General features: G+C 38.7%; 1 protein-coding gene across 1 annotated transcript in view; it reads left to right on the forward strand.

Moving 5' to 3' along the window:
- Positions 1-26,475, forward strand: part of LOC114466762 (piezo-type mechanosensitive ion channel component 2) — a 216,453-nt gene that overhangs the window by 63,870 nt on the left and 126,108 nt on the right. Inside the window, 10 exon segments of the mRNA XM_028452478.1 lie at positions 5,006-5,047; positions 5,167-5,199; positions 5,380-5,489; positions 5,867-6,042; positions 6,589-6,765; positions 23,053-23,217; positions 23,458-23,658; positions 23,748-23,952; positions 24,107-24,208; positions 24,310-24,475. Of these exon segments, the coding sequence (XP_028308279.1) occupies positions 5,006-5,047; positions 5,167-5,199; positions 5,380-5,489; positions 5,867-6,042; positions 6,589-6,765; positions 23,053-23,217; positions 23,458-23,658; positions 23,748-23,952; positions 24,107-24,208; positions 24,310-24,475 (1,377 nt within the window).

Here is a 26,475-nt window from a genome sequence, read left to right on the forward strand (position 1 = left end):
AAACTTCATATCCACCTGGTCACTGCAAATGGCCCGTTGGCCTGTGTCCTGACTAGGGTTGGGCATCGTTTGGATCGTTTGGATTCTGATTCCGATTCTCAATTTCGATTCCTGTTCTAAACAATTCTCGATTCCGATTCTTTGCGTTGTGCAGGTCAACAGGTCACAGATTTCACAGGATTATTTTTTAATTTGAAAAAGCCTTTACACAGGCCATTTTTATTAATTCACTTACAGTTTAATTTGGTTGCTGTACTGTAACTAGGGTATTCAGTTGCAAAGGTGCCCAACTGTAAATGTAACAGTGAAACTTGCTGAAATAACATTACGAACAAGTTGGCAGGAGTCTAAAAAACAAAGAGCTGCAGCCCATGTAGATGTGAAACCAAATAAAACAAACTCAAACCCTGGAGCAGTCATGTGACAAATCAATCAACAGTTCTTGTTGAGAAAGATTATTATTATTCTGGATACAGTGGAAACACAAACTGTAAAAAAAATAGTTATATTGTGAACTTGTTTATATTGTAGGGAAGATATTATATACAAATATCTAATTGGAGTCTAAAGCCACATAAAAACACCACTTTAAAAAGAAAATAGACTAATATAAGACCTCTTTACAAAAATGTGGGTAATTCTACCCTTGCGCGACTTGCTGCGATGACGTGCTGGTAACGACATAATTCAAGATAGTGGCGGCCGACAATATTTAACACTAGAAGTCCCACAGAGGTGTCAAATGAACTTTTTACCTATAAAACCCAGAGAGGTGTAATTTGACCCAAAGAGAACACAAAAATTATTTATTTTTAATGACAGTGTGGTGTGAGAAATGTGCAAAAGAACAACTGTGATTTGTTTTCAATGGTTTTTATTTGTGTAAAAAAAAAAAACAAAATAAATAAAAATAATGATAATAACAAAGCAACTGTTTGTTGTTCTTCTAACACATATTTAGAAGAATCTCCTTCATCCTCTTATTGAGACTCGTGACATACTTGGCACTGCCACGGTATCTCTCTCCTACATTTGCCACATGTGTATTTGTGGCAATGAACACATCGCACAGTTGCGCGATTGCTCTTGCAGCAATGGTTGATCTGACACTTAGCCCTTTTCCCAGGGCCAGGTGTAGGCGGTTGTTGTTGGCGCAGTTGCTCTTTGAGTGCCTTCTTTTCACTCACATGAGAGTTAGCCAACTCTCTTGCTAGCTGAACCAGGAAGTCCACCCATCTCTCCTGCACCCCGGTGCATGCTTGATAAAGCAGATGTGCATTGAGTGCCGCCATGTCGATCATGTTGTAGAACACGGCGACTGGCCATCGCCGTGTTCCTGTGCGCACACTGTACTCCCGCACCATCTGGTCCATCACATCCACTCCGCACTTTGTGGTGTTGTATTGGGTGATGGTGTTTGGCTTCCTTTTGATGGTTTCCTCAGTCTCAACCACGCTGTGCATGCTGCTGAGAATGTAGACGGTCTTTTTTCGTTTGGGCGCATACACCGTCAGCGTGGCACCAGTGGTGGAAAACACCTAAAAAAGAAGAAATTGTTGTTATTATAGCGGTTTTAAACACAATGACACACTCAGAGGTGTTGATGGAATAAAAAGACCAACAACATACCTGAGTGGTGAATTCCTTGCGGTCCATCTTTCTAGTTGACTGAGGAATTTCCCGGCGAATCTTGTTGACTGTCCCGAGGATGGTGGTTTTCCGGCTGAGCAGTCGTCGTGCAAGTGTCAGCGATGTAAAGAAATTGTCCGTGGTGACAGTCCTGCCTTTGTCCATAAATGGTTCCATCAGCTTCATCACCACACTCTCAGAAAGTCTCTCCTCACTGGGACGACTGGGGTCCTTTCCAAGATATGGGAGGACATTGCAGATGTACTTTGTTTTCAAATCACAAGCCACCCAAAACTTTATGCCAAATTTGTCGGGTTTTGTTGCAATGTACTGCAGGAAACAGCAGCGAGTCTTCGATGGGAAAAGCTGTTCATCAATTGTGATGTGTCGACCAGGGTTGTAGCATGTGATGCAGTTGGTAACAAACGATCCCCACACATCCGAAATTGCAGCAAACTTATCTGTCTGCACTCGCTCACTGCGCGTAAACATGTCATCAAATCGTAGGTGACGCATGATGTCTTGGAAACGGTTTCGTGACATAATTCCAGTGATAAGTGGGTTTCCCAGGCATGCTGACCAGCTGTCACGCAGAGATGGAACCTTGGTCACCCCCCTCAAAATAATAACAGAAATAAATGCCATTAGTTCATGGAGGATCATGAACCAGTCCGTCTGCTCCTTTTGCCGTGCATGCTGAATAGTCCATTCTTGAATGGTACGGAGCATGCCAACAGTAATGAAACAGAGGAAGCTCTGAAGGCGACTCCTGATTCTTCTTCTGGCCTTTGCTGTTGGCTCTCCATTGGAGTGAAACGGAGAATTGTACCCACATGTTCTTCATGCCACACTGTGCCCTCTTTCGCCGTCTCTGTGGGCTCACTCTCCAACCGAGCTCTCTTTTCCAGATGAGGAGCAGTCTCGTCATCTGCAATGTGAACAAATTCAAATTATTCTTTTGTTTGGTTTTAAATAAAAATAAAGTCAGGAAATGAAAATAGGATGTTTGGGAAATCTAACCTGAAGACAGCTCAGAGTCCGAATCCGAATTTGGCTGAAGGTTTATGTCCTCTCCATCTGAGTCACAAGGGTTTGCCTTGTTCAGGATCAATTCCAACGCTTCTTGAGTGGTAAATCTTCTCTGCATTTTGAGTAGAATAAGTGTGGAGTGTCAGCAGGTGGAAGCAGCCAGCTATTTATTCCCCACAGCACAAAAGGCTGCATGACAACAGGGTATTCCAGGGGTGTCCAATTCCGGTCCTCGAGGGCCACTAATCAGCACACCTTATTCAAATGATCATCCAGCTCTGCAGAAGCCTGAAAATCATTTGAATCAGGTGTGTTGGAAGAGGTGACTCTGTTTCTTTCAATGTTTGTAGTCTGTGTTTGTTCTTCCCCAGCATCAAGCAGAACGAGTTAATAAACGGGGCATTGTGACTTTAGCTTCCAGGGCACTTCCCCCTAACATTCCAGACTTCCATTGTTAGAGTCAGGCTCTCCCCCCTGCTGATTTCTCAGGTGATTCATTTACAAATGAATAGATGCAAATTGTAGCCATCAGAGTCGTCAGTTTGGTCCTAGAGTTCATTTGACCCTGCTCTGGGACTTCTGGGGGGATATAGAAATCCCTGGGACTTCTAGTGTTAATAAGAGCCTTAAAAGACATGGATATAATGAAAAGAGTGGCTTGACAGAGGTATAAACATGCAGACTTTCACACGGACACACACAGACTCATTAAACACACACGGACCTCGGTAAATGAAACAGGCTTCACCGGACGGCTGGCATTAGGACCCGGAGGTGGAGCAAATGTGTCCCCGTACGGCATTCACAGGCTGTAACATCACCAGTTTATCATTTTACCAGTTGTTAGAGCGACTATCTTTACCAGGGAGCAACTTTTTTATTCCTGGTGATTGTTTTCCAGAGGTTTATTGGGCTTTTTATTGGTGATTAGTTCATATCTCTCTTCCGCTCCCCGGTCCAAACTGAAACCGTGTGTTATCATCGAGCTGCTGATTCAAAACTACAATAAAAAAGGTGAAAACAGTTCTCATGTGTGGTCTTCTGTGTTATAGTCATAAACATGCGGACTTTCACACGGACCTCGGTAAACGGAACAGGCTTCATCGACTGGCAGGCACTAGGACCCGGAGGCGGAGTAAATGCGTCCCCTGTACTGCATGCACATGCTGTAATATCACCAGTTTATCATTTTACCAGTTGTTAGAGCTACTATATTTACCAGGGAGCAACTATTTAATCCTCGTGATTGTTTTCCGGAGTTTTACTGAACTTTTACCGGTGATTAGTTCATATCTCTCTTCCGCTCCGCGGTCCAAACTGAAACCGTAGCCAGACACACACACACACACTGCAGTCGCGTTCTGAACGCACCTTATACAAACCCAGCGTAAATAAACAGAGCAAGCCGCGGAAATAAACTAGTGCAGGTATTTAGGAATCGAAATGCAAACATCTTCGTAATGGTTCTGGTACCCAACCCCATTATTATTATTATTATTATTATTATTATTATTATTATTATTATGGTTGAAATTGTACTTTCACAGCTTTGATATTGACTGGTCAGAAGACAAAAAATAAGGAGATTATTTTATTAGCTACCATAGAGGTTTTCTCAGTGTATGTGCTGTCCTAAGAATATTGTCTCAAAGGACATCTCGACTCCCACTTCTGCCAGGTATGATACTTTGATATTGTACCAAGCACCCTTATTACTATCGGTATCACCTTGCATTCCAAAGTATGCTTACTTCAAAACCCAGCACTCTGTTTTTCTCCACCTTTTTTTCATCTTTCATCAAAACCCTGCAATTGCCAGGGATTGCTACATCTATTATCTGACATCGTCGTATTGCCTTAATAACCTCTAAATGTTAAAATGCCACAACAACTTTACATTATTATTATTATTATTATTATTATTATTATTATTATTATTATTATTATTATTAATAATAACATTTCTACAGGCAAAAATCAGTTTTGCAACAGATTTATCACAAAATGTGTTGCAAAACTCAAGCAGCGCTTATTCACGTGCGAAAAGTAGTTTTTGCATCTGTAGCAGCAGATTCAAGAAGTTGAAACGTGGTTGTAAATGATATATGGCACGAGTAATAAAAAAAAACCAAAAAAAACATGCAAGTAAATGTTTCTATGTAAGGTTTGTATTTGTATTTCATTTGTGTAGATATCTGTCTACACATTGGAAATATTTTTTCTGACTTCACATTCAGATCACGCATGTGTGAATATTTTCTTTGGGTTTTAATTTTAACTGTCATATTTGTGTACTTTTGTAGCCCTTGTCTGGAGAATCAATTATATTTGTGTTGTGTTGTTTCAGAGAGGAGGAGCTGAGAAACTCAGTTAATGTGATATCTGAGATGTAAGCATTGTATTTGTTTGTCTTTTGTAAATATTTGCACCACTTTTTTAGAAGCCAACTAAATATTAGATTGTATTTATGTACCACTTATGTAACATTATACTGTATTTAATTATCAGGATTAAAGAAAACATTGAAGAGGTACAGAAAAAGTAAGGCTCCTTAATCATTTGTTTCTTAATTAAGGGTTAGAATTATATACTATTATAATTACTGTTACTTCTACAAATAAACCACATCATATGAGCATATCACATTTTTGTACATAACAGAAAATAATCTTTCAACTTGGTTTTCTTTCATGTTTAAAATCTTCACTTGTGTACGGACAGGCTTGTAAAAGAGCAGATAGAAAATGGGAAAAGTCAGGAGACCCTGGCCAGTGTTGGATTTCAGACCTCCTCAGAGAAAGGATCTCAGAAGCGGGAATCTACAGAAGAGGGTAAAAAGTTCAACTTTTTTTTTTTTCCGGTTTAGGATTGAAAGCATATAATGTGAACTATCAAAACTATTCAAAACATATCTGCATTCAATAAAGATTTGATAATAATGATGTCCGAGCCCTTACAGTGTCCCACACATTTTGTTGCTATTCAAAAAAAAAAAGATGATGTTGAAGAAGGTCATGAGGATTTGGATCCGTCCACATTTTGAATATTTAAAATTATGTGTCCACCCTGCATTTTTGCATTTGAGTGCTGTGTTATTTACCTGCAAACCGTACCTTGTCTCATTTTGTATACACATACTGTACAACCTGCTAAGTTGATATCAGTACAATGTTTAGTGAATGTTTTATTTTGTATTTCTTCCCTTCAGAAAGTGTGAAGAGCAGCCCTGAGAATAAGTGGATAATAATTGTGGATCGGGCAAGCCTGCTGCTCATCCATGCTCTGTCAGGACTTTACAGGCTGCAGGAGCTGAGCTGGAGACTAATGGAGCTCCACAGCATCAAAATTGTGTCTTCTGGCATCATCTGGGTGTCACTGCAGGAGGTGGGAGCTATGTGTTTAAATATTAGTGCTGTCAAGAGATTTAAAAAAATGTGCGATTAATTGATTGTGTGATTAATTAATTGTGCTTTGTAATTAATTAATCTAATTAATTTCTTTTTTAATCTCACCTAAACATAGTTAAGAAAAGCCCTGAATTTGAGGTACTTTATTTAAATGAATTACTTTATTGTGGCATATCAAAAGATTAATATAGATTTTGTTTTCCATCTGGTGTTTTTATAAGCCAAAATGAACGCCAGCGAAGCTCAGCACACTGTCGTCTTGTTATTGTAGTCTGTGCATCAGCAACAGCAATATTTTTTTGAGTTCGTTATTTTTTCCTGTAATTAATTAATCGCAAATAACACATTAAAGTGACAGTCCTACTAAATACATTCAATACATCAATACATTCTAAATACATTAGTTTGGAGTTTGTGGTTGTTATATGAGACTGAATGGTGATAGAAAGTGACTCTGTAGTTAGTTTTTGTGGGGTTTTACAACTGTTTCAAGCAAAACATTTTTTTATTCTTTTCTTTACAGGTATCACTTATGAACATGCTGTTTCTGGTTCTGTGGGTGTTTGCTCTCCCATTTCCACGATTACGTCCTATGGCATCCAGCTTCTCAGCTGTCTGGGCTTGTGTGATGGTGGTGTGCAAAATGTTTTACCAGCTCAAAGTGATCCAACCTCTGGACTATTCCTCCAACTGTACTGCTGTAAGTCTAAAGTCCCCATAAAATCACTGCGTGAATAGCAGTTTGTTTATTCTTCTATGATCTTCAGTTTGTGGATAAAGATGTAAGAAGATTTAATGCTCTGTTATTAAAATGTAAAAGTGGTTGTCCTAAAATCACTGTTATATATTTGATCCCAGCAAAAGTGCCATATATTTTACCCCTTGAAAGTTGTTCTCAGTACCTGTACTTTCACAATGGTGCATGACAGTACTAATGAGTCCACGTTTTAAAAGGAATGAGCTGCCACCTTATCGTGCTTGAGGGGTTTGAGTACCCTAATGACCTGAGGAGCTATGTTGTCTGGGGCAACTGTCCCCATGGGGTTGGGAGCAGTGTGGATCAGGCAGCAGACAGAGGTGAGCGCCTTAGCAATCTGATCGTTGGCTACAGAAGCTAACTCTAGGGACATGAAAATTCATCTCTCGACAATGAGCAAGGGGGCCAGTCCTGTTGAAAGGGGTTGTTGGACTCTCTTGCCCCTTTTCCATCGACCTGCAACTAACTCGGTGCTAACTTGTGGGTTATTTTTTCGCAATTCTTTCATGATTCTTTCTGTTTCTACTAACAGAGCACCAGCTCTCGGAGCTAAAATCATGACCAGAGCTGACCCCAACATGCTGGTGGGCCAAAGCAAAGCTCCAAAGTGGGCTGGAGGGAGGGAGGGTAGAAGGCAGGTTTATCGACGATCTTGAAAAAACCAAAGCAGCCCTTTATAAGCTTGTGAACGGCTGATCACGTTAGCACACATCCCACAAAAAAAAAAAAATATTTTAACGGGGGGTATTATGTATATTATGGTACTTTGTCATTCCCTCATTAAAAACATGCCTTGGCTCATTCATGTATGTTTGAGTAATCTTTAAAAACTCTGACGGCATTCATTTTAGGTGTCCTAAATGGATGTCCTCCTAGGAACGCCCCCATCTCCTAGAGACACCTCGGACCTTTCTTCACCAGCCGAGTTACCCCCCCCATGTTCTCTTCCTTAGTTCAGCCCCCAGCACCCGCCTCTGCAGATTTAGCTTTTCATTTACTTATTTTAAATACTTTTGTAAGAAACACATGGCTTATGTTGTCTGTACTCAATGTACGCATTAAAAAATAAAATAAAATAAAAAAAAAATGTAAATAAAAATCGTACCACTCCCCGCTTCCAGCTCCGTCAACACAGCTGCAGTAGCAGCAAACAGCTGAGAGATAACTGCATGTCGATCGGTCTACTCTGCTCATCGTAGTAGTTGCCTGCCTTTTCAGATGACTGCTTTAAAACAAGAGCTTATTTGAAAGTGGATTACTAAGTACACTGACTCAATGCGATCCCTATTCTGTACTATAGCGCCAGCAGCAGCAGCACGGGTAAGCGGGTGTGTGTGTGAGATCTCCAGCTGTACGGTAGCATTCCTCACTTTGATAATTATTTTAATGTATTGTAGCGATGTAAAAATGTAGAAAGTAGCCAAATACAGTGCACAGAAAAACAGAAATAAACAAAATCCATGCGTGCTTCTATGAGTACTGAAGGGAAAGTGTCCATGGGCATGTCAGACAAGCTTGGAGTTTCTTAAAGAGACAGAGGTGAAATTGAGGCTTTATGAACTGCGTACTCCAGAGGGAAATTTCTTTAAAACTGTTTTTTAAATTTGCTGCATTTTCCAAAAAAAATTGGGTAGCATAGTTATTTGAGTATGCTATCGAATGGTGCTACGTGCCTGAAAAAACATGATTCCCCCACTTTAAAAGTGAGTCCAACATGAAACAGCAGTAGTCAGAGGAGGAGACCCTGGCTTCCTGGCACTGTGGGCATCCAAAGAGATTTAGGAGAAAATGGACCGAACCAAACCGAACTTAAGCCACAACAAAGCTCGTCCTGCAGACCTCTGTTTCTGATCCTGGTAAGTTTTATTTCACCCTGTTGTTAGTCTATTATGAATGCGCTTGCTACAATATTCCCTCATCACTATTATGACCGTTACAGCTAGCTTAGTGCAGGCTAAACAGTTAGCCGCTGGTAAGCTAGGAAACAATAACAAAGCTTTAGGATTCCTGAAAGCAGCAGCAATATTTCATTGCAAGACCTGTAGTCATAACTTCCCTTGTTGTTACACAATGGCCTGTGTAATAATATTACTGAACTATATGGTAACGTTTCTTGCTCTTTTCAGAGTTGTCAACCCTGGATTTGGAGGTGTTTCATCCTGCAGGTCAGCTTGTCTTCATCTTAGGCCAACTCCAGTGAGATTCATTCAAACTATGGAAACATCAACATCATTATACACCATTTACTTGATGTTATATTTGTTAATGAATAAATTTAACTATTAGTAAGAACTAATATTATTCTAAATACTTCCATGCAGGAAAAAAGGATGAAGATTCTGACACAGATTTGCTTCCATGGAGCAGTCAGGGGCACAGTTCATGGAACAAAACCAGCTGGACCAACACCACTGCCATTTTTCCACAGGCTCCAGCTCATGATAAACTCAAAGAAGCAGGCTTTTGCCCTTTGTAGTAGAAAACCCAGAATGCTTTTTAGTAAATTTTTTTATATATATATTGAGTTGATTTGTAAAACATATTTTTACATTGTGTGAATAAAGTTCATGACATTTATGATAACAGACATATTCTATATTCTACAAGGACTTTGTTCATTGTTCAATGCATACTTGTAAGTACACACATTTTTACAGATAATTTATTGCTTTTTTGTCTACACACTCTGAGTTTCAAACATCAGCAGCATGTGCTCTTTTATTCACGCCAAGCTAGAGCGATAAACTGCCCTGCTACAGCACATACTATCAGTTAGTATTATTATTTTTGATACAATTATGGAATTTAAAATTCATGCAATACTTACCTAAGGAGTAGGACATTTAATAAAAAAAAATGCAATAGAGATTTCTTCAACTAAAGCAATTTATTGATCAAATCAAACAGCAGCAGTGGGTATAAAGCAGTCAATAAGGTGTTATCTGTCCTTCAGCATTAATAACAGCATCAACACAATTTGGAAAACATGATAAAGAGGACATACAAACAAATGCTTATTTAAAGATAACAGCATACCCAGTGGCGGATCTACTGGGGTGGCATTGGGTGGCAAATTCAACCCGACAACAAAGTCTTGCCACCCTAATTTGTACACACAAGCACGGAACTATGCGGCTGCTTTCTGCCGACCGCTGCCGCTTCCGAAGAAGAAGCGGAAGTATTGCAAGAGCGGTATGGAAGTGCGTTGTTTACATTGGCGCATGAGAGGAAAGAGGTAAAAACATAGCTGCCAACCCTTACGCATTTGCCGTGAGCACACATTTGTATCACTCCAAAGAGAAGTGGTTCCAAAACTGACGTTGCACTGCCTTCAGACATCGGTGAGTGCTTGTGCACAGGTTTTGCTTGTTTGAGTGTGTTTTGTGCGCTGCAGCTTGTGTGTTCATTTGTGTTACTTTTTTGTGAGGTCCCTCATCAATATCTAAGCTGTGGTGTGTTATAGTGACCAACTGTGTCCTGAAGATGGCAGCAGTGCACCTTTAGATGAGGGATTAGCCACTGAAGCTACCCAGCAAAGGAGGAAGAAGCAGGAAAAGAAGTGAGATTGCGGCTCTATGAAGTGATATTGTGAAGTATCCAGCAGCTCACAGCACCACATACTAACACAGAACATGAGTGGACCTGAGTGGATTATTGATAATGTTGTGATCATGAGATAAAACCATCAACTAACCGGGCCAAACGGGTCATCCCTGCGTGTCGGAGGGAGGGGGAGGAGGGGGGATGTGGAGGTGGGTACAAAATACCCCCAGCCTGTGAGCCAGATAGCAAAATAATAGGTGACATGTAGGAAGTAGCAGCGCACCTTTGGATGTGAGATCATCCATGCTCATCGGAGCTCAGAGGGAGAAAGAAAGGCGTTAACGAGAAACGCCCAGAAAATGGCGCTACGTGCAGAGCTGACGTTCCCAGCAGCGCACAGCAGCGCACACTCCGACCAGAGCATGTGTGGAATTTGTGGAATTTGTGGCTAATGTGGCGATTGTGAGACAAAATCATAAAAAACGGTGTAAGCAGTGACACTGCATGTTTGGGAGGAGGAGGAAGTTGCGTGTGTACAGACTGACAGGAGAGAAAGATGGAGGAATGCCAAAATACAGTAAGAAATCTGTTCAACTCTGACCCAGATAGATAAATAATAATAATTTTGCCATCAAAAGCCGGTCTGTGTGTTTTTTTTTTTTGTTTTATATATGGAAACAATGTTCAGATGTTAGAGTTGTCACTAAAGCAAAAAAAAGGGTTTTTTTTTTTACAAAAAGGCTTTTTTCTCAGCTTTTTGCTCTGAAACTGAAGATTTGTGTAAAACTTGCTCTATTCTACGGCTGATTACAAAAGAACGAAACAAGCCAGAAACAATTTTTTTTTGATGAAAGTAGAGCTTCAGTCTTTCAGAATCTGGTGTCAGATTTCAGATAGTCATAGTAGAAAATATTCTGCGGGTCTTTAAAAATCAGTCAAAATGCTCAAAAACGGCTGGCACTGAGGGGGGTAGAAAATCTGAGAATGGCTGGCACTGAATGAGTTAAGTGAAAGACACTGAGAGGTTGATCTGCATTAAAACATCTACTGACGTCTGTAGTAAAGTTCCCTGAATACAAACCTGTGGATAATATAAAGTAGAAGATGACAATTTAAATAAATCCACTTTTAAGGCTCGATTATTGTTTTATATTGTTATACAGTTAAATCTGTAGATCATGCATCTTTGAAGGTATGATGGCACAGTGAATTGTGATGCTGCTCTTGAAAGCGATTCATTGCGGGTTCGCGTCCCGCTTCAGGATTTCTTTATGACATTTTTTAGGACGTTGAGATGACTCTGGCGACAATATTACATTAAAAATCAATATAAATGATGCAATATCAAGTGGCAGTCATTGTCTTTATATCCAGTGTAACAGGAGGGCTCTCTGTGCAGCCATCCTATGCTGCTGCCACGTCTCCTCAGACACATTTTATTCATATTATTCACCGCTCGTCACGTCACTGAAGCGATAAAGTGATGAAGCGACCAAAAAGTGTGACTAATTACGGGTGATTTAAGCTACTATTGTCACTGAAGACTGAACGCACCTTTAGAACAGGCTCATATTCCTCAAACACTGGCTTATTTCACCCATTAGGGTGAATAAATCACTATTTTCCGGGTGGTTACCATGGCAGCTCGAATAAATCTCTGATCCATTGATGATGGCTTTTTGTGGCGCACGTGCACATCAGTAACCCAAGGTTTACATACTCAGGGTTGATTGACCCACTTCATACCAGCTGTAATGGAATCCGATACCCAGAGTTTCCCATCGCGGGGTATGTTGACCCAGAGTTTATGGATAGACTCAGAGTTTGTTAACCCTCCTGTTAAACAGCAAACATTTATGCACAAAAACACGACAGAACAATGCACAAATACACATAATGACTCCAAAAGCATATATTACAGAAAAATACACCAAACAAAAAAACATAAAAGTGAGTAAAAAAAATAACAACAAACACATTTATCATGCACATGTCCCATAGATCTAAACCAGGAAAATTGCACCCACATTTTCAAGTAGTAACGGCTGCAGCCTGCGGGAAGGTCCAACATCCAAGCATCCAGCCCTCAACATCCGGTCTAACATTCAGCCCCAGCCCCACCCACATCCAGTACCATAATCATGCTTCGTTCAGGATCGTTCAGGACAATGGAGATTTTGGGCTTCTTGGACTTCTATGAAACTTGCTGCATTTACGATACCTGCGAACTGTAGGACTTCGTAATTTTCCGTACATAAACGTTTAGATCAACCAAAAAAAAAAAAAAAAAGACAAATGCAGGCTATAATTAGATCAACCAAAAAAAAAAAAAAAAAAAAAAAAAAAAAAAAAAAGACAAATGCAGGCCTGCCTCTCTACTTGGGTTGTTTGGCATCTTTGTGCTATGAAATGGCATTTAAAGGCCTACTGCATTATCTGTCATTTTCATACAGTATCTGATTTTAGGCAATCCAATATATATATATATATATATATATATATATATATATATATATATATATATATATATATATATATCAGTGACGTGCCGTCAGGGTAGGCAAGGTAGGCAGTGCCTACCCAAGGGTGAATTGATATTTTGATTATTTTATTATATATATATATATATTTTTTTTTTTTTAATTAAAATTTATTTATTTTTCCATTTCCAATAGCCTACAGTACCTATAAGTTTGAAAGTGTCTGCATTTTGTGCGTTTCATAGCCCAAATTACTAAACAGTGCTATTTCCTGGAACAGCTGCACAGTCTTTTTTTTCTTTTTTTCGCTACGCTGTAAGGCAGAGGGAGGCCACGCCCCCTCCCAAAGGCACGTCGCTCTTCTGCCTCCGTTCCCATTGCGTGATTTTACGTGTTTGCGCATGCGCAGTCAGGTCCCCAATATGACATCCATTTATGCGTAAAGGCAGCGTAGAGAGCTGCCTTTGCACGTAACTGCGCTATGCTAAATGTTATACGTAAGTTCACAGCACATTAGTGAATAGATGACACGTGACCGCTGCTGCTACGTTCTATAGCTAGTGGGCGGGGTAACGCTACAGTCAGGATGACAGCGCTAGAGATGATAGAGAAACTTTATTTTGAGGAAAAACGACAGCTTTTAAAAGATGGGAGACCAACACCTGAGTTACCAGAGCTTCAGCTAAGGTAAGGTCAGAACATGTTTCATACTTTTCACAGTGAATGGTACAAAAGGAAGGATTGGCTTTGTGGATGCTCCTCACTGAGGTTGTTCTAAGTTGTCATTTTCTCTGTGTTTCTGTGTTTCCAACACAAACAACAGATGTGCTGCCGTGTCATGAGATATATCTTGTTGGGAGAGTATGGAGGCTATATTAAATAATTGTTTATGTTTCTTTAATGGTGTTTATGATGTTGATTTTGTTAGATGGCTAAACACTTCTTCATGTGGATCTTATTGGGTTTTTTCTTTCTTATTATGAATTTTATATTTTGATAAGCGCATTGAGATGACTTTGTTGGAAATTGCTTTATACAAATAAAATTGATTTGACTTGAATTAACACTTGACAGCAGAAACATATGAGATTGTCATTGGTGGTCTCGATTTGCAACGTGCCTACCCAGCCCTAGTGGTCACGGCACATCACTGATATATATATATATATATATATATATATATATATATATATATATATATATGTATATATATACCAATGGTGCACTTCTACAAAAGAATATCTTTCAGGTGAAACTCCATCAAAAGGTTGTAGTTTATACTGTGAATATATGATTTACAAATCTTGTTCATAACCTAAAGTCAATGTAATTGATATTAAAATAAGCAATATATGTTACTACCACATTCTGTATGATTGTATATAGATATGAAAATGTGCACATGAATGTAATTATTACACTCACTGTCTCCCCTATAAACTCAGTTCATGTGAATAATATCACTATTCCTACAATTGACTCCAAACCATGAGAAATACCTATTTAGTTGGTAGTGTAATTAAAGCGAGGGCAGACATTACGGCACACAAATTGTGCAACAATACAAGGCTGTTAAAGCGCCATAATGGACACTGCTATTACGTTACGCAGTGCAAGAAATGTCCGAATCAGAATAGTTTTATTGTTAAGTAGAGTTTAAAACATTACAATGTGACTTGATGGATGATGCAAAAAACAAAAACAAACCAGAAACGTATTATTAATAATAATAATAATAATAATAATAATAATAATAATAATAATAATAATAATAATAATAATAATAATAAGCCGGTAGTGTCTTATTCAATCACTGTCGTTAAACATAGGGAGAATATCTCACCATCCTCTCTGTCTTTCTCTCTGTTTGAGACACTTTTAGGCCTCACAAGGAAAAATTCTAAGAAAAAGGAGGATTTTTCTAAGAGTGACATCACTAAGAGCTCCTTTTACCTTTAATCCAGACACAAGGAATGTTTTAGCATCACTTATCTAATATGGTGACAGTTCCTCAACACCAACCCTTCCAGTAGGGAGAGATCCATGGAAGCTTTCATGCCAGACAGCTTTGGACCCACCTTGCTTGTACTGTCACACCCGCTTAGTGCATGAATTGCTGGGAGACATGACACCAAATCCGTGTTTAGTTAATCAACTAACTGGTGGACTGGTACAGTTTTCTTGTTTTTACAGTTACCAAGCTTTACTAACACCTTTTGTAGTTGCCAGGTTTTGTTGAAGTGGAAGATGAGGTTGACAATGACATCTGTGTCAAGACTGATTTAACTTCTTCTTGGTTACTGAAGAGCCTTGTGATCTGTGTTTCAGTGCCAGCTAACAGTTTCCAATAATCACCCCTGACACCCGTGTGTCCTAAAAATGAGAAAATGACTACTGTTGGATCGGAAGGATTCCACATTATTTTGACTTCGCTTATTAACTTTACAATATCTATTAATTTCATTTATTTTTCTGTCAGGCCTCCAGCTATGTTATAATACTTATAAATCTGGCTTGTGGAATTGCTGTCAGAGGTTTGATTTGGACAGATTTATTTATTTTTTGTTAAATTATAGATGACAGATCCTTTCTTAAAACTTATTTACTGTATACGTGTATGTCACATAGGCTCGGTAACATGCAATTTTGTGGTTTATTGCATTGGTGGACCAGTGGTAGAGCTCTCGCCTCCCATGTGGGAGACCTGAAATGAGACCACCATTATATGATAATATAATTCTCAGAGACCTCATAGTTCAGGTTTCAGGTTTGTATCTCTTGTAGAGTCTTTATAAGAGCAAAAGAGCATCAGGGTCTTCTATGACTGAAACAGACATTTTATGAACAACTGGACAGAGCTGGAAAACTATTAGCATGGCAAATTAAACAGCTTGAATTTAAAACATTCACAACATCTATTGAAAGTAAAGGCCAAACAATAGTGGACTTCGAACCTAAATTAGCCTATGGCTACAATCCGGCATGTTTACATGCATGCATTCCATGTTTGTTCATTAACATGCACTGTCCCAATCAAATAAATAAATATATATTAATGAAGCATTTAAGGATTATTACCAGACTTTATATGATGCTCAAGACAATAACAATGCTATTGATATGAAACTATGAGCAAGACGGCTTCAAAAAATCCTTCCTGGCATAATAAATAAAGATCAGAATGGCTTTGTAAGTGGTAGACAAGGTTACTATAATGTAATTGTTATAAACAAATTAAAATGAAAGGAGGTGCCCTAAATGCCCTAATTTTCAATAGTATTACTGGGCTGCACTACTGCGTTCAATGACATTTTATTTTTCTGACAAAAACAATCCGCATTGGATAGAAATGGAGCCTCATAATTTCAAATTACCGCTGCCTTCATTCCTGTATTCTGATACAACTAAAAAACTATTATCAAATATAGAAAATCCTATCCTAAAACATACATTAGGGGTTTGGTATGAAGTCATTTTAGTCCAGTTTGGGGTAATCAACTCTTTATTCCTGGAAGAGCAGATGCAGCATTTAAAACTTGAGCATTCAAGGAACGAAAAACAATTGGTAACTTTTATCGACCACAATAGGATGTTTTTATGTCCTTTGGGGAACTCAAAACAAAGTTTGATTTGGACAAAAAACATTATTTTAAATACTTGCAATTCAGAAGTTTTGTGAATACATATCAAAATAACCTCAATAAGATCCCCCTTACTCCACTAGAAAAACTGTTAATAAAGAATAAGTGAAGGAAGGGCATTATCCAATTCAACCGAAAACTCAAGTCATAAGTTACTCAACTGGAATGAAGTTTTGCAGGCTAATATTAGTAAAAAGGATTGGGCATGCAGTAAAACTCACACGTCTATCAATATTCGGCTACGGATACTACAATTCAAATGGTTAATACATCAAACCTGTAAAATTAAACAAATATAATAAAAACATTCCAGATACATGTATAAATGTGGCTTTAAAGACACATTGATACACTGCATGTGGGAATGTAGCTACAACTATTTTGGAAAAAAGTAAAATATTTGATTGTGGAGATTAATTCAAAACAGGTTATTTTAACACCTGAAGTATTTTTTATTGTCTTTGCACCCACAAAAACATAATTTTAGCATGTCTGCAACTACATTTATTGATTTCATTCTCACTGATTGCATACTAAATTAGGTGCATGAGCACAGGCTCTGTGCAAAACAACCGGAGGACTGCTGAGGCGATGGTGCGCTATCTCAGTCTGGATTTAGTAAAAAGTGACCATGAAAATCTGTAAATGGACTGATATGCAGATGGGACAGTGAGGAGACGACTTAAAGGAGACATATCATGCTCAATCCACTTTTTTAGCCCTTAAATGCATTTTGTTGTATATTTAGAGTGTTTACAGAAAAGTTCAAATTAGTCTCTTCAGGTGCTCTGTTGATATCTTTATATTCTATTTTGGTCATATTTTGCAATCTGTTTCGATTTTTCTATTCTCTATTACATTTTTTGAACAATAACGTCACAGTATTTGCAGCGGAACTGCCAACTTAGGAGATCGAGTCCAGGCCCAACACTTCAAGCAATCCGCCATTTTTATTTCTTGCTGCGATTTTGTAGTCCAAGCTCAAGGATGCCGGAGTTATGAGAGGATAAATCAAAATGTTTGGTTGTTGGATGTAGAAACCCAGGAATTCAGACCTAAGCATTGCAGTTCTGCTTCATATAAACCACAACTGTATGATTTATATGTAAAAAGGAAGGATTTCAAGGCATGATATGTCTCCTTTAATGTAGAGATGGAAACTCATCTATTGAAACTGATCAGAATTACACGGAAATACACGGAAACTTTAGGTAACAGGAGTACAGCAGACCGCCTACCTGCCCGTTCATAACAGTTATAAGCATCTCGAGACCTAGTGCTTTTAGGTTTTCTTTTGTATATACACTGGGTTTTTCTATTAGATATGTATAAATGTCTGGCCAGTGAACATCGAGCCAGGAGCGCACATCGGATCACCACTCATTTACAGGAATGCTGCATGGGTCCCACAATCGTTCACCTGTACTTAAAATGAGTTTCCTTAAATAAGCAGCCGCAACCTCAGGTGACAAGCTTTCTACATAGTACGAACTATTTACGAGTCTTAACAGCAGTTCATTCATTGCCATTTTTTTTTTTTCAAGTGTCACATATATGGAAACAACATGGTTGGGATTTTGTTGTTCTCTTGTTTTATTATACTTCATGTTCGTTTGATGGACTTCAAAATGAAATAGTCGCTCTCTGTGGTGCAAAGCTGGTGAGCCCCCCTGTTACGGGCATGTGAACACACATTTGATGATATGATGATGAATATAATAATTGCCATAACAGTTGTTTCACATCATCTGACAACAGGCTAAACTGTAGAGAATGAAGCGAACAGGAGCATGTTTCAACACCTTCTTTGGCCCCCAGTCCCCCCCTCCCTCCCACGTATTGGCAGCAGGAGGGGTGAGAGAGGCGTCTGTAAGAGGCTGCATGCGCACCCCCCAGTGGCTGGCTGCAATCCTTCCCTCCACAAGTCCCCTCCCCCGACCATGTGCTATGTCTTCTAATTTTGTTATAATTGTGTTTTTTGGCACTTCTGTGTGCGCCAAAAAGGTTTTTTCTTAATCCCGCATTGTGCCCCTAAAAGGGCACAGTTTGGGACCACCTTTTTCCCCTCTTCTTAACACTAGCATGCCCAAGATTTTCTTACTCCTGCTGCCCTGTCCAGAGGTTGCCAAATGACACGGATTTGCAACTCAGTGGGCCACCTCTCTTATGTAAATGCAGCCATTCGATCGGAATGTGCAGCTGGGCAGTGACAAACTTTGGGGGTTGGTGTAAATGATGGCCAGTGTTGAGAAACCAGTGTTTCTTCCACATAGATGATGTTTGTTAATCCAAATAACATTATATGGAATTATTGGATAAGAATGGCCAAATTAATATGAGCCATGTGTGTTGTGATCAATTAATAAACCACAATAAATAAAATTAGAAAAAGAAAAACAGTAATAAAGCAACCAAGCTCCTGTTTCCTGCTCCTGTATTTTCACTATTTACCTTTATTGTTTTTGAAAAGTGCTTATAAATAAAATGTATTGTTGCTATTTATGGTTAAGCAAGATTTCCGAGTGTGAAAAGGACTGTTTGAGTTCTCACTTTAAAAAGGTAAATTCACGAGGTCCACCATTCACTAACCAGGTCCATGAATTATTTTATTAAGCTATTATTTTACAAATTTGAAGAAAGTGCACAAGATGCACAAAGAATCAATGCTTCAACAGGGAAAAATAATCTAAATCTCTGTTTACACCATCAGTTATGCTGACATTATCCCTCTTGACCTTTGACCCAATGCGGAAGTATTGAACCATAGTGAAAGTTTGAAAAAGTTGTGACAAGTTTGCATGTGGCAAATGCATAAAGGAGGTGTGGCAGTGCCAGAAATGTTCACAAAATCTCTAAGAAATAAATTTCACCAAGAATGCAAACAAACTGTGTTGATGTCTCAGTATCACTACTTACGACTTTCTGTCGCAAAAGTTGAAATATAAGTTGCAACTTCTATGTAGCTGCTGTATGGGAAACACAAAGGAGAATACAAAAGGTCTTTGTGTCCTGGAACCTACCCAGCCACCCCCCCCCCACCCTAGCTGAGGGGGGAGTAGTGGCCTCAGTAACATAACAATGGTCACAAGCTGAGTTGTTCACACCCGCCATCTGACACCAGCTTGGACTTTAAAGGTATAGGTGTCAAATGACATCCTCTGGACATGTTAGTGTTAACTCATGTTTTCCACTTCTCATCTAAGATACGGGGTGCTGCCTCGGTATCTTCTGTATTCCCATGTTATATATGTTTCGTGGACGGAATGTCACTGAAACTGAATTGCCCCACAGGTATTCTGTATCTGAATCTGAATACAGGTGGTAAGGGTTAGAGCTTAGTGGTTTAGAGTTATAATATAATAGTATTTTATTCAAATAGGGACAATGCAATTTTACATGAATGTAAATGATGTTTTGTACAAAGAGTTTATAGCTAATACTAAATTCCATTCCAAAATATTTTTGTCCCTGTAGTTGGGCTTCTACAAAAAATATCATAATCAATGCACTAAAATGCAAAGATGCTAAAACGACAAAATGGCATGAACGCACACACTTATGGGTCAACATTTATACCCAGAAAATTTAAGTCACTGTCCTCCTGTATTTCTTTATTTTGTAAAATGATTTAAAATTTTCCTGATATGCTTTTTTTCCCAAAGTCAGTAAAAGATAATTTTGTTGCAGCCAACATCATCATCTTGGCATCTCATTGGCCATGTTTACATGGGAGCTTTAATTCTTCTTTAATTCTGAATAAAAGTTAAATCTTCTTTAAACTGACCTTGTAAACACTTAATTCCTAATGCAAATAAAATTTGAATTAAACCTAAATCCTAATTAGGTGGCTGATTAATTCAGTTTTTAATTTCGAATTAAATATTTCCTCTTTCTTGTAAACACTAACTTCTGCTTTAAGTCAATTCCGGTTGTGCTGCACATTGCGTGACTTGCCGCGATGATGCGCTGGTGACAACATAGTCCAGGATGGCTGCCCGAACTCCAGCTGAGACTATTTATTTAATAAGAGCCTTAAAAGACATGAATATAATGAAAAAAGTGGATGGATGGAAGCATAAATGTGCGGACATTCGCATTGACACAGAATTTTTACACACACACGGACCTCAGGAAATGAAATGGCTTCATTGCGGCATGTATCACCAGAGCTTCACTAATGATGCAGGGATCATTATGAAGTTCATTTTTCACTCATCGTGCTGTATAATGGAGGTATAACAGCTGTTGCATTAACCGCAGGCTTTGATTGACCAATATACAGTGTTCTGTCTCTCTTCTCCGCTGCCCTATCCGCAGAGCAATGTTATTGTCGAGCTGCTGCTTCAAAACTACAATCAAAAAAAAAATTAAAACAGTTCTCATGTGGTCTTTTATGTTGTAGCCGAAAAGAAAATGTTTGTTGTGTGTTTTTTCCCGATAGCCCGGCCTTGCTTAGCTTCCAAGATCTGACAAGATTGAGTAATGACAGGCGGGTATGGCCACCAGTTTTTCCAACCAGTCCACATGTGCTTTGTGGAATGGGAGATATTATTTGACCGAGAGCAGACAGTGCACGGCCACGCAATGTGGCTGTGGGTAATGCGAATAAACACCAATGCGCTCCTTTGGAGTGTGTGCGGTTCGTGAACAGATCCAGGCATAATGAGCCCTTCACTGAGAGCGCTCTCACATTGAGAGTAGCAGTAAAAAGGAAAAACGTGCTGAGCTCAGTGATAGAGCATACACGCTAATCAGAACCAGCATGGAGGGACCAGAACTGATGGACTATGATGCCAGGCCAGATGTTCAGCTGTGGTTCTCCCAGAGCAGGGGTCTGCAACCTGCTGCTCTGGGGCCTAATGTGGCCCTTTGACTCTTTTGCAATGGCTCCCTATAACATTAAAAAAAGTATTGAAATACAGTTATTTTTTAAAAAGGCTATTAATGATTAATGACAAATAAAATCAAAATATAACAATTTGTTAACTTAAAATAAATCACGTTGGGAAATGACTCAGCACCTTCTTACTTCACCTCCTGCAACATCTACAGACCACTGCCTTTCCTTGCACCTGTGACTAACCCTAAGTTTTAAATCCCTGGTAAGATAAATAAACCAACAAAAACACTATTCTGGTAGAAAATAGAGATTTTAAATGTGTGAGAACAGATTAATTTAACCACCAATGTGCAGGTTAAATATGCATGCTTTATGTGTGGCAAGAAATGAGCAATTAGTATATGTTGACCACATGATCATGTGTTATCAATTTCAAGTTACTTTTTGTAGCCTTTCAAATACATTAACTAAAAAAAATACTGTTTTTAAGTTTCTATTTACATAATCAATATAAATCAAATTAAATCAAACATTATTCTATATAATTTTAACTGTATATAATTTAATTCACTGTATTGTCTTCATTGAGAAGGTATTTTTTTTGGCTCCAGGAGGACTTTAATCCAGGTGAGATGAGGTTAAACGGTTCCTTGTAGAGTAAAGGTTGCAGAATTCTGACCAGGGGAAGATGGTTTGGAGACCCCACTATAAGGACCCTCTGAATTTAATTCCATGTGGTGAAGCAATGCAGATGCCAAGTTGGTTATGCTGCTATTAACTTAATTCAAGTACAGCATTTCTGCAAAAAAAAAAACAAAAAAAAACAGAATACATGAAACCTGTTGTTATGCTTTGCTGTTATCTAAAAAAAAAAAATGGTTAGGTCTTCTTTTAAAATTATATAAAATGAATTACCTGTTATTTCAGCCACTGCTTGTTGCAGAAAAACTTAATATTGACACTAAAACCTGAAAACATTTTGCAAATATCTCAAGTCATTGTCAATCTTTACTTCATACAAAATTACGGTACGCCAGTTAAGTCAGCTATTCATCAGCATGCGTGGCTATGCTGTACTCCAAATTCGAGTCGACAGTTCTCAACAGAAAAAAAGCTGTAGTGTTGGCCCCAAGTGGAGGAGTTCAAGTACCTCTGGGTCTTGTTTACGAGTGTGGAAAGGATAGAGAGGTAGATCAACAGGCGGATTGGTGCGGTGTCTGCAGTAATGTGGACTCTGCACCAGTCAGTTGTGGTGAAGAGGGAGCTGAGCCAAAAAACATACTGTAGCTGTCGATTTACTTTACCCTCGATTGCGGGTTCAAGTGGCTAAAATTAGTATATCATTAGAGCAAATTCTTCTGAGGATACAGCGCTAAAACAGTACAAATTGTGGTGCTATTAGCGTTTGCACTCCATTCATTTGTGAATGTGACCCTATTTCTATTACAGACTGCTGTCATTGCTCTTCTACAAAGAAAGACTGAAAAAAATCAGTTCTCCCCCACACCATGCGACTCTTCAACACATATTCCTAATTTCATATTTCTGTTTAATTAATCAATTTTCTCTAGAACCTTGCATTTCCCATGTGTCCACATTTTTGTCAATCTGGTGGAAACATTAATTTATCTTGGAAATGAAAAATGTGTCTGTCTGTCTGTCTGTCTGTCAGTCATTGCATACAGTAAATTATATCACCTCAGTTCCATAATCTTTGGTTTTTCAGGGTTTGCTGCTGACCAATAGCTCACTTTTGGAGGAGGTAGCAGAGCTGAGGGGAAATCTGGAGGAGCTGCTCAGGAGGTCCATTCTTTACATTCAGCCTGTTGATCCCGTCTATTGGTGTGGAGCTTTGCGAAAGTGTGAGGGTCAAATCCTCCCATGTCTGAGGGTGCGTTGATGGAACAATCAAAACTATATAAAACTGTTAACACAATGTCTACTGAAATTCATAATTTGATTTCTAATTCTTTGTGGTTTTGGAAACTTTGCATTATGATTATATCAATATAACCGTTGTTTCAATAACCTAATTTATTTGAGGCTTGACTTTAGCAGATTGAATAACCAATTTTGAAAATGTTTGCATCCTGCAGTGTATATTTTCTAATGTGTAAATTATGTTTTCTAGAACCATCTGATGGTGTTGGGCCTGCTGGTATTTGAGTCAACCGTCCATCGCCACCAGCTCTACCATCGTCTCCATAATGCCCTGAAGGCTCCCCCCTTCAGCATTATCTTCCACGGCATCACAAGGCAGCACCTTGACTATGGCATCCTGCCCTGCATTAAGTACTTCATCAACTTTGGTTACTACAAATTTGGACTTGAGGTATAGTTACTGAACGGAAACATTTTTTTTTTTGTTGGAGTTTGTGTATCTGTATACATCTTTTGTTGTGCATGCACTCCTGTCCTTAGATCACCTTGATTGTAGCTGTCAATGTGATTGGCCAGAGGATGGACTTCTATGCTGTGCTTCATTCCTTCGCGCTGTTAGCTGTTCTATTGAGGCGGCGCAGAAAGGCAATCGGAGAGGTGTGGCCTAGATACTGCTGTTTCACTGCAGGCCTCATGGTGCTGCAGTATCTGCTCTGCATTGGCATCCCACCTGCTCTCTGTGTTGGTATGAAGTGTATAACTGTTTACAATGCATTAATGTATGACTTCTATTTTTAGACAGAATCTCAGAAGTCAAAATGCTGTAGTCATCAAACTTGAGTTGTGACTTGTGAGTAGTTCGTTCTCCTATTCAGTGACTCCTCCTGTTTGCTGTTCAGATTACCCCTGGAGAACTGCTGCCCAGCCTTTGGCCTCCAATGTTATCAAATGGTTTTACCTGCCGGACTTTGCCATGAGACCCAATCCCTCCTTTATATTCTGTATAGTATATTTTCACATTTTCCTTCATTGACATTGTGACCCACTTAGGTGTAACTCACTTATGTTAAATCCTATCCTATCTCTGTGGTGCTCCCTTCAGATGACCATCTGCTGTTACTCTGCTCATCTCTGCAATGGCAGGTGTTTGAGGAGGAGAACAGAGCTACTGTTCGACTGCTGGCTGGAGACAATGTGGAGATCAGCCGCAGTCTGGATCCCTGTTCCTTCAACCTGTTCATACCAGTGGATAACTTTCTAGACTGCAGGTCAGCAGTGCTAACTGTGTCAAGAGTGGTTACATATTTGACCGTTCTCCTATGTTTTCTTTTTGTTTTTGCACACGTCCAACCATTACAGTTACATTTCTAACAATGAGAATATACATAAACATATTACATAATTACATGGTGACTAACCATGTGCAGTGTTATGTTTGTGTTCCAAGGATGAGACAGAGTTGAGAACAGCAAGTACCGGATTTTTCAGACTATAAGGCGCACTTAAAATCCTTTAATTTTCTCAAAAATCAACAGTGCGCCTTATAATCAGGTGCGCCTTATGTATGAAATTAATATGTCAAAATGTTTTGGTACAACTTTGGTAAACTATGAAACCGCACCGCTTGATGGATTTTTGGCGCTTTAGGGCTACCCGTAGTCAGGCGCCTCGTGGAGTGATATGTACCTGTACTGTGCTTCAAAATATGGAACTAAAAAGTGGGTGTAATGTTCTGTATTTTATGTGTTAAACCTGAACAATGTTGAGAGTTATTGTAAATGAGTTGACTAAAGTTTGACTTATCCGACTGTTTTGTTTCGCTTAATGAGCCTTAATAAAAATAATAAAAATAATAATAACAACAACAAACCGGTGCGCCTTATAGTCCGGTGCGCCTTATGTATAAAAATAGACCCGGTCAGATCCATTCATTGATAGTGCGCCTTATAATCCGGTGTGCCTTATAGTCCGAAAAATATGGTACTGTATTGTCAAGCTTACTCTGCTACACACACATGCCTCTTACATTCCTACTCTACTCCTTTTAGTGTGACGACAAATAATCAATGTTGCTTCCTGGCTTATAACATTCAATCATAACATCTGCCTTTTTTCAAAGGCAAAATATATTAAACATGAACTACAGTATCACATCACCTGTTACAGTTATTTAACAATTTGTTATTTAGTATAATCCTACGCAGGGATGAACTGGGACAAAAATTTTGCCCTGGACTTTTTGGTCCAGACCGGCCCACTACAATCCACATGGAAACAATCTCTTTTTAACACCACTATGCTAAACAATATCCCTTTATATTATAGCGCCTTGAATACATTTATCAATGCCTAAAGTATTTCACAGCCAATTTGTGTGATTGTGGAAGCCTAAAATACCTGATTTTGTGGCAGATGTGAAAAAAAAAAATTGCAACAAAAGTTGTGATATTTTAAGGCTTTATTGTTTTCCATAATGTTATATTAACAGGTCAATATACAAAAAACGGATTGAATTATTTCATAACAACACAAAAAAGGGCTTGGATTCACAACAATTTAACACAATATGGATCATTTCCATCACATTTTTTAAGTTTCGGTGCAAATAATATTAAACATAGTTGTTGTTTAAGTAAATATAAAAAACCAAAACTGGTCAAATGAATAAATTATAGTTTTCCTGTAATAATCTCCCCAATGCAGGGATGACACTCTTAAAAGGGATTTGTTTACCGCAGTGCAGTGATGGTGATGGTGGCTATAATCTGCAGTTACTCACGGACTTCAGCCAAGTTGTGCCACCGGAATGACTGGAACCACTATTTTGTTGGGTCACGGAAATTGTCACATCTATCAGTAGAGTTGTTGTGGCTATTCTCTTGTTTTGATGTGATCAGCTTCTGTCTCCTCAAGCATGACTAAAAAGCAATGTATTATTATTAGGGGTGGGACTTGATTTAAAAAAAAAAAAATCCAATTAACTCGGGGCTTTTTAATTAATTCATCGAATTAATCACATTTTAACTGCATAACATTTATCAACAATTATCGAATCACTAACGAAGGTTCGATGATCCCGTCAGAGCCACGAATTTAGCTAAATGCATCCAATTTTACTTGATCTTGTTACTTGAAATGGTTTTTCTGTATGGCAGCTGGAAAGTTGGATCACACGTTGCTATCTGTAGCACATTTTCTAACCCCCTATCTTCTACCACTAATAGTGGTCTACAGTCCAGAGGAATCCATTTAGCAAGTTAATTTGTGG

This window comes from Gouania willdenowi, chromosome 7 (assembly GCF_900634775.1).
Source record: "Gouania willdenowi chromosome 7, fGouWil2.1, whole genome shotgun sequence".
Classification (NCBI taxonomy): Eukaryota; Metazoa; Chordata; class Actinopteri; order Blenniiformes; family Gobiesocidae; genus Gouania; species Gouania willdenowi.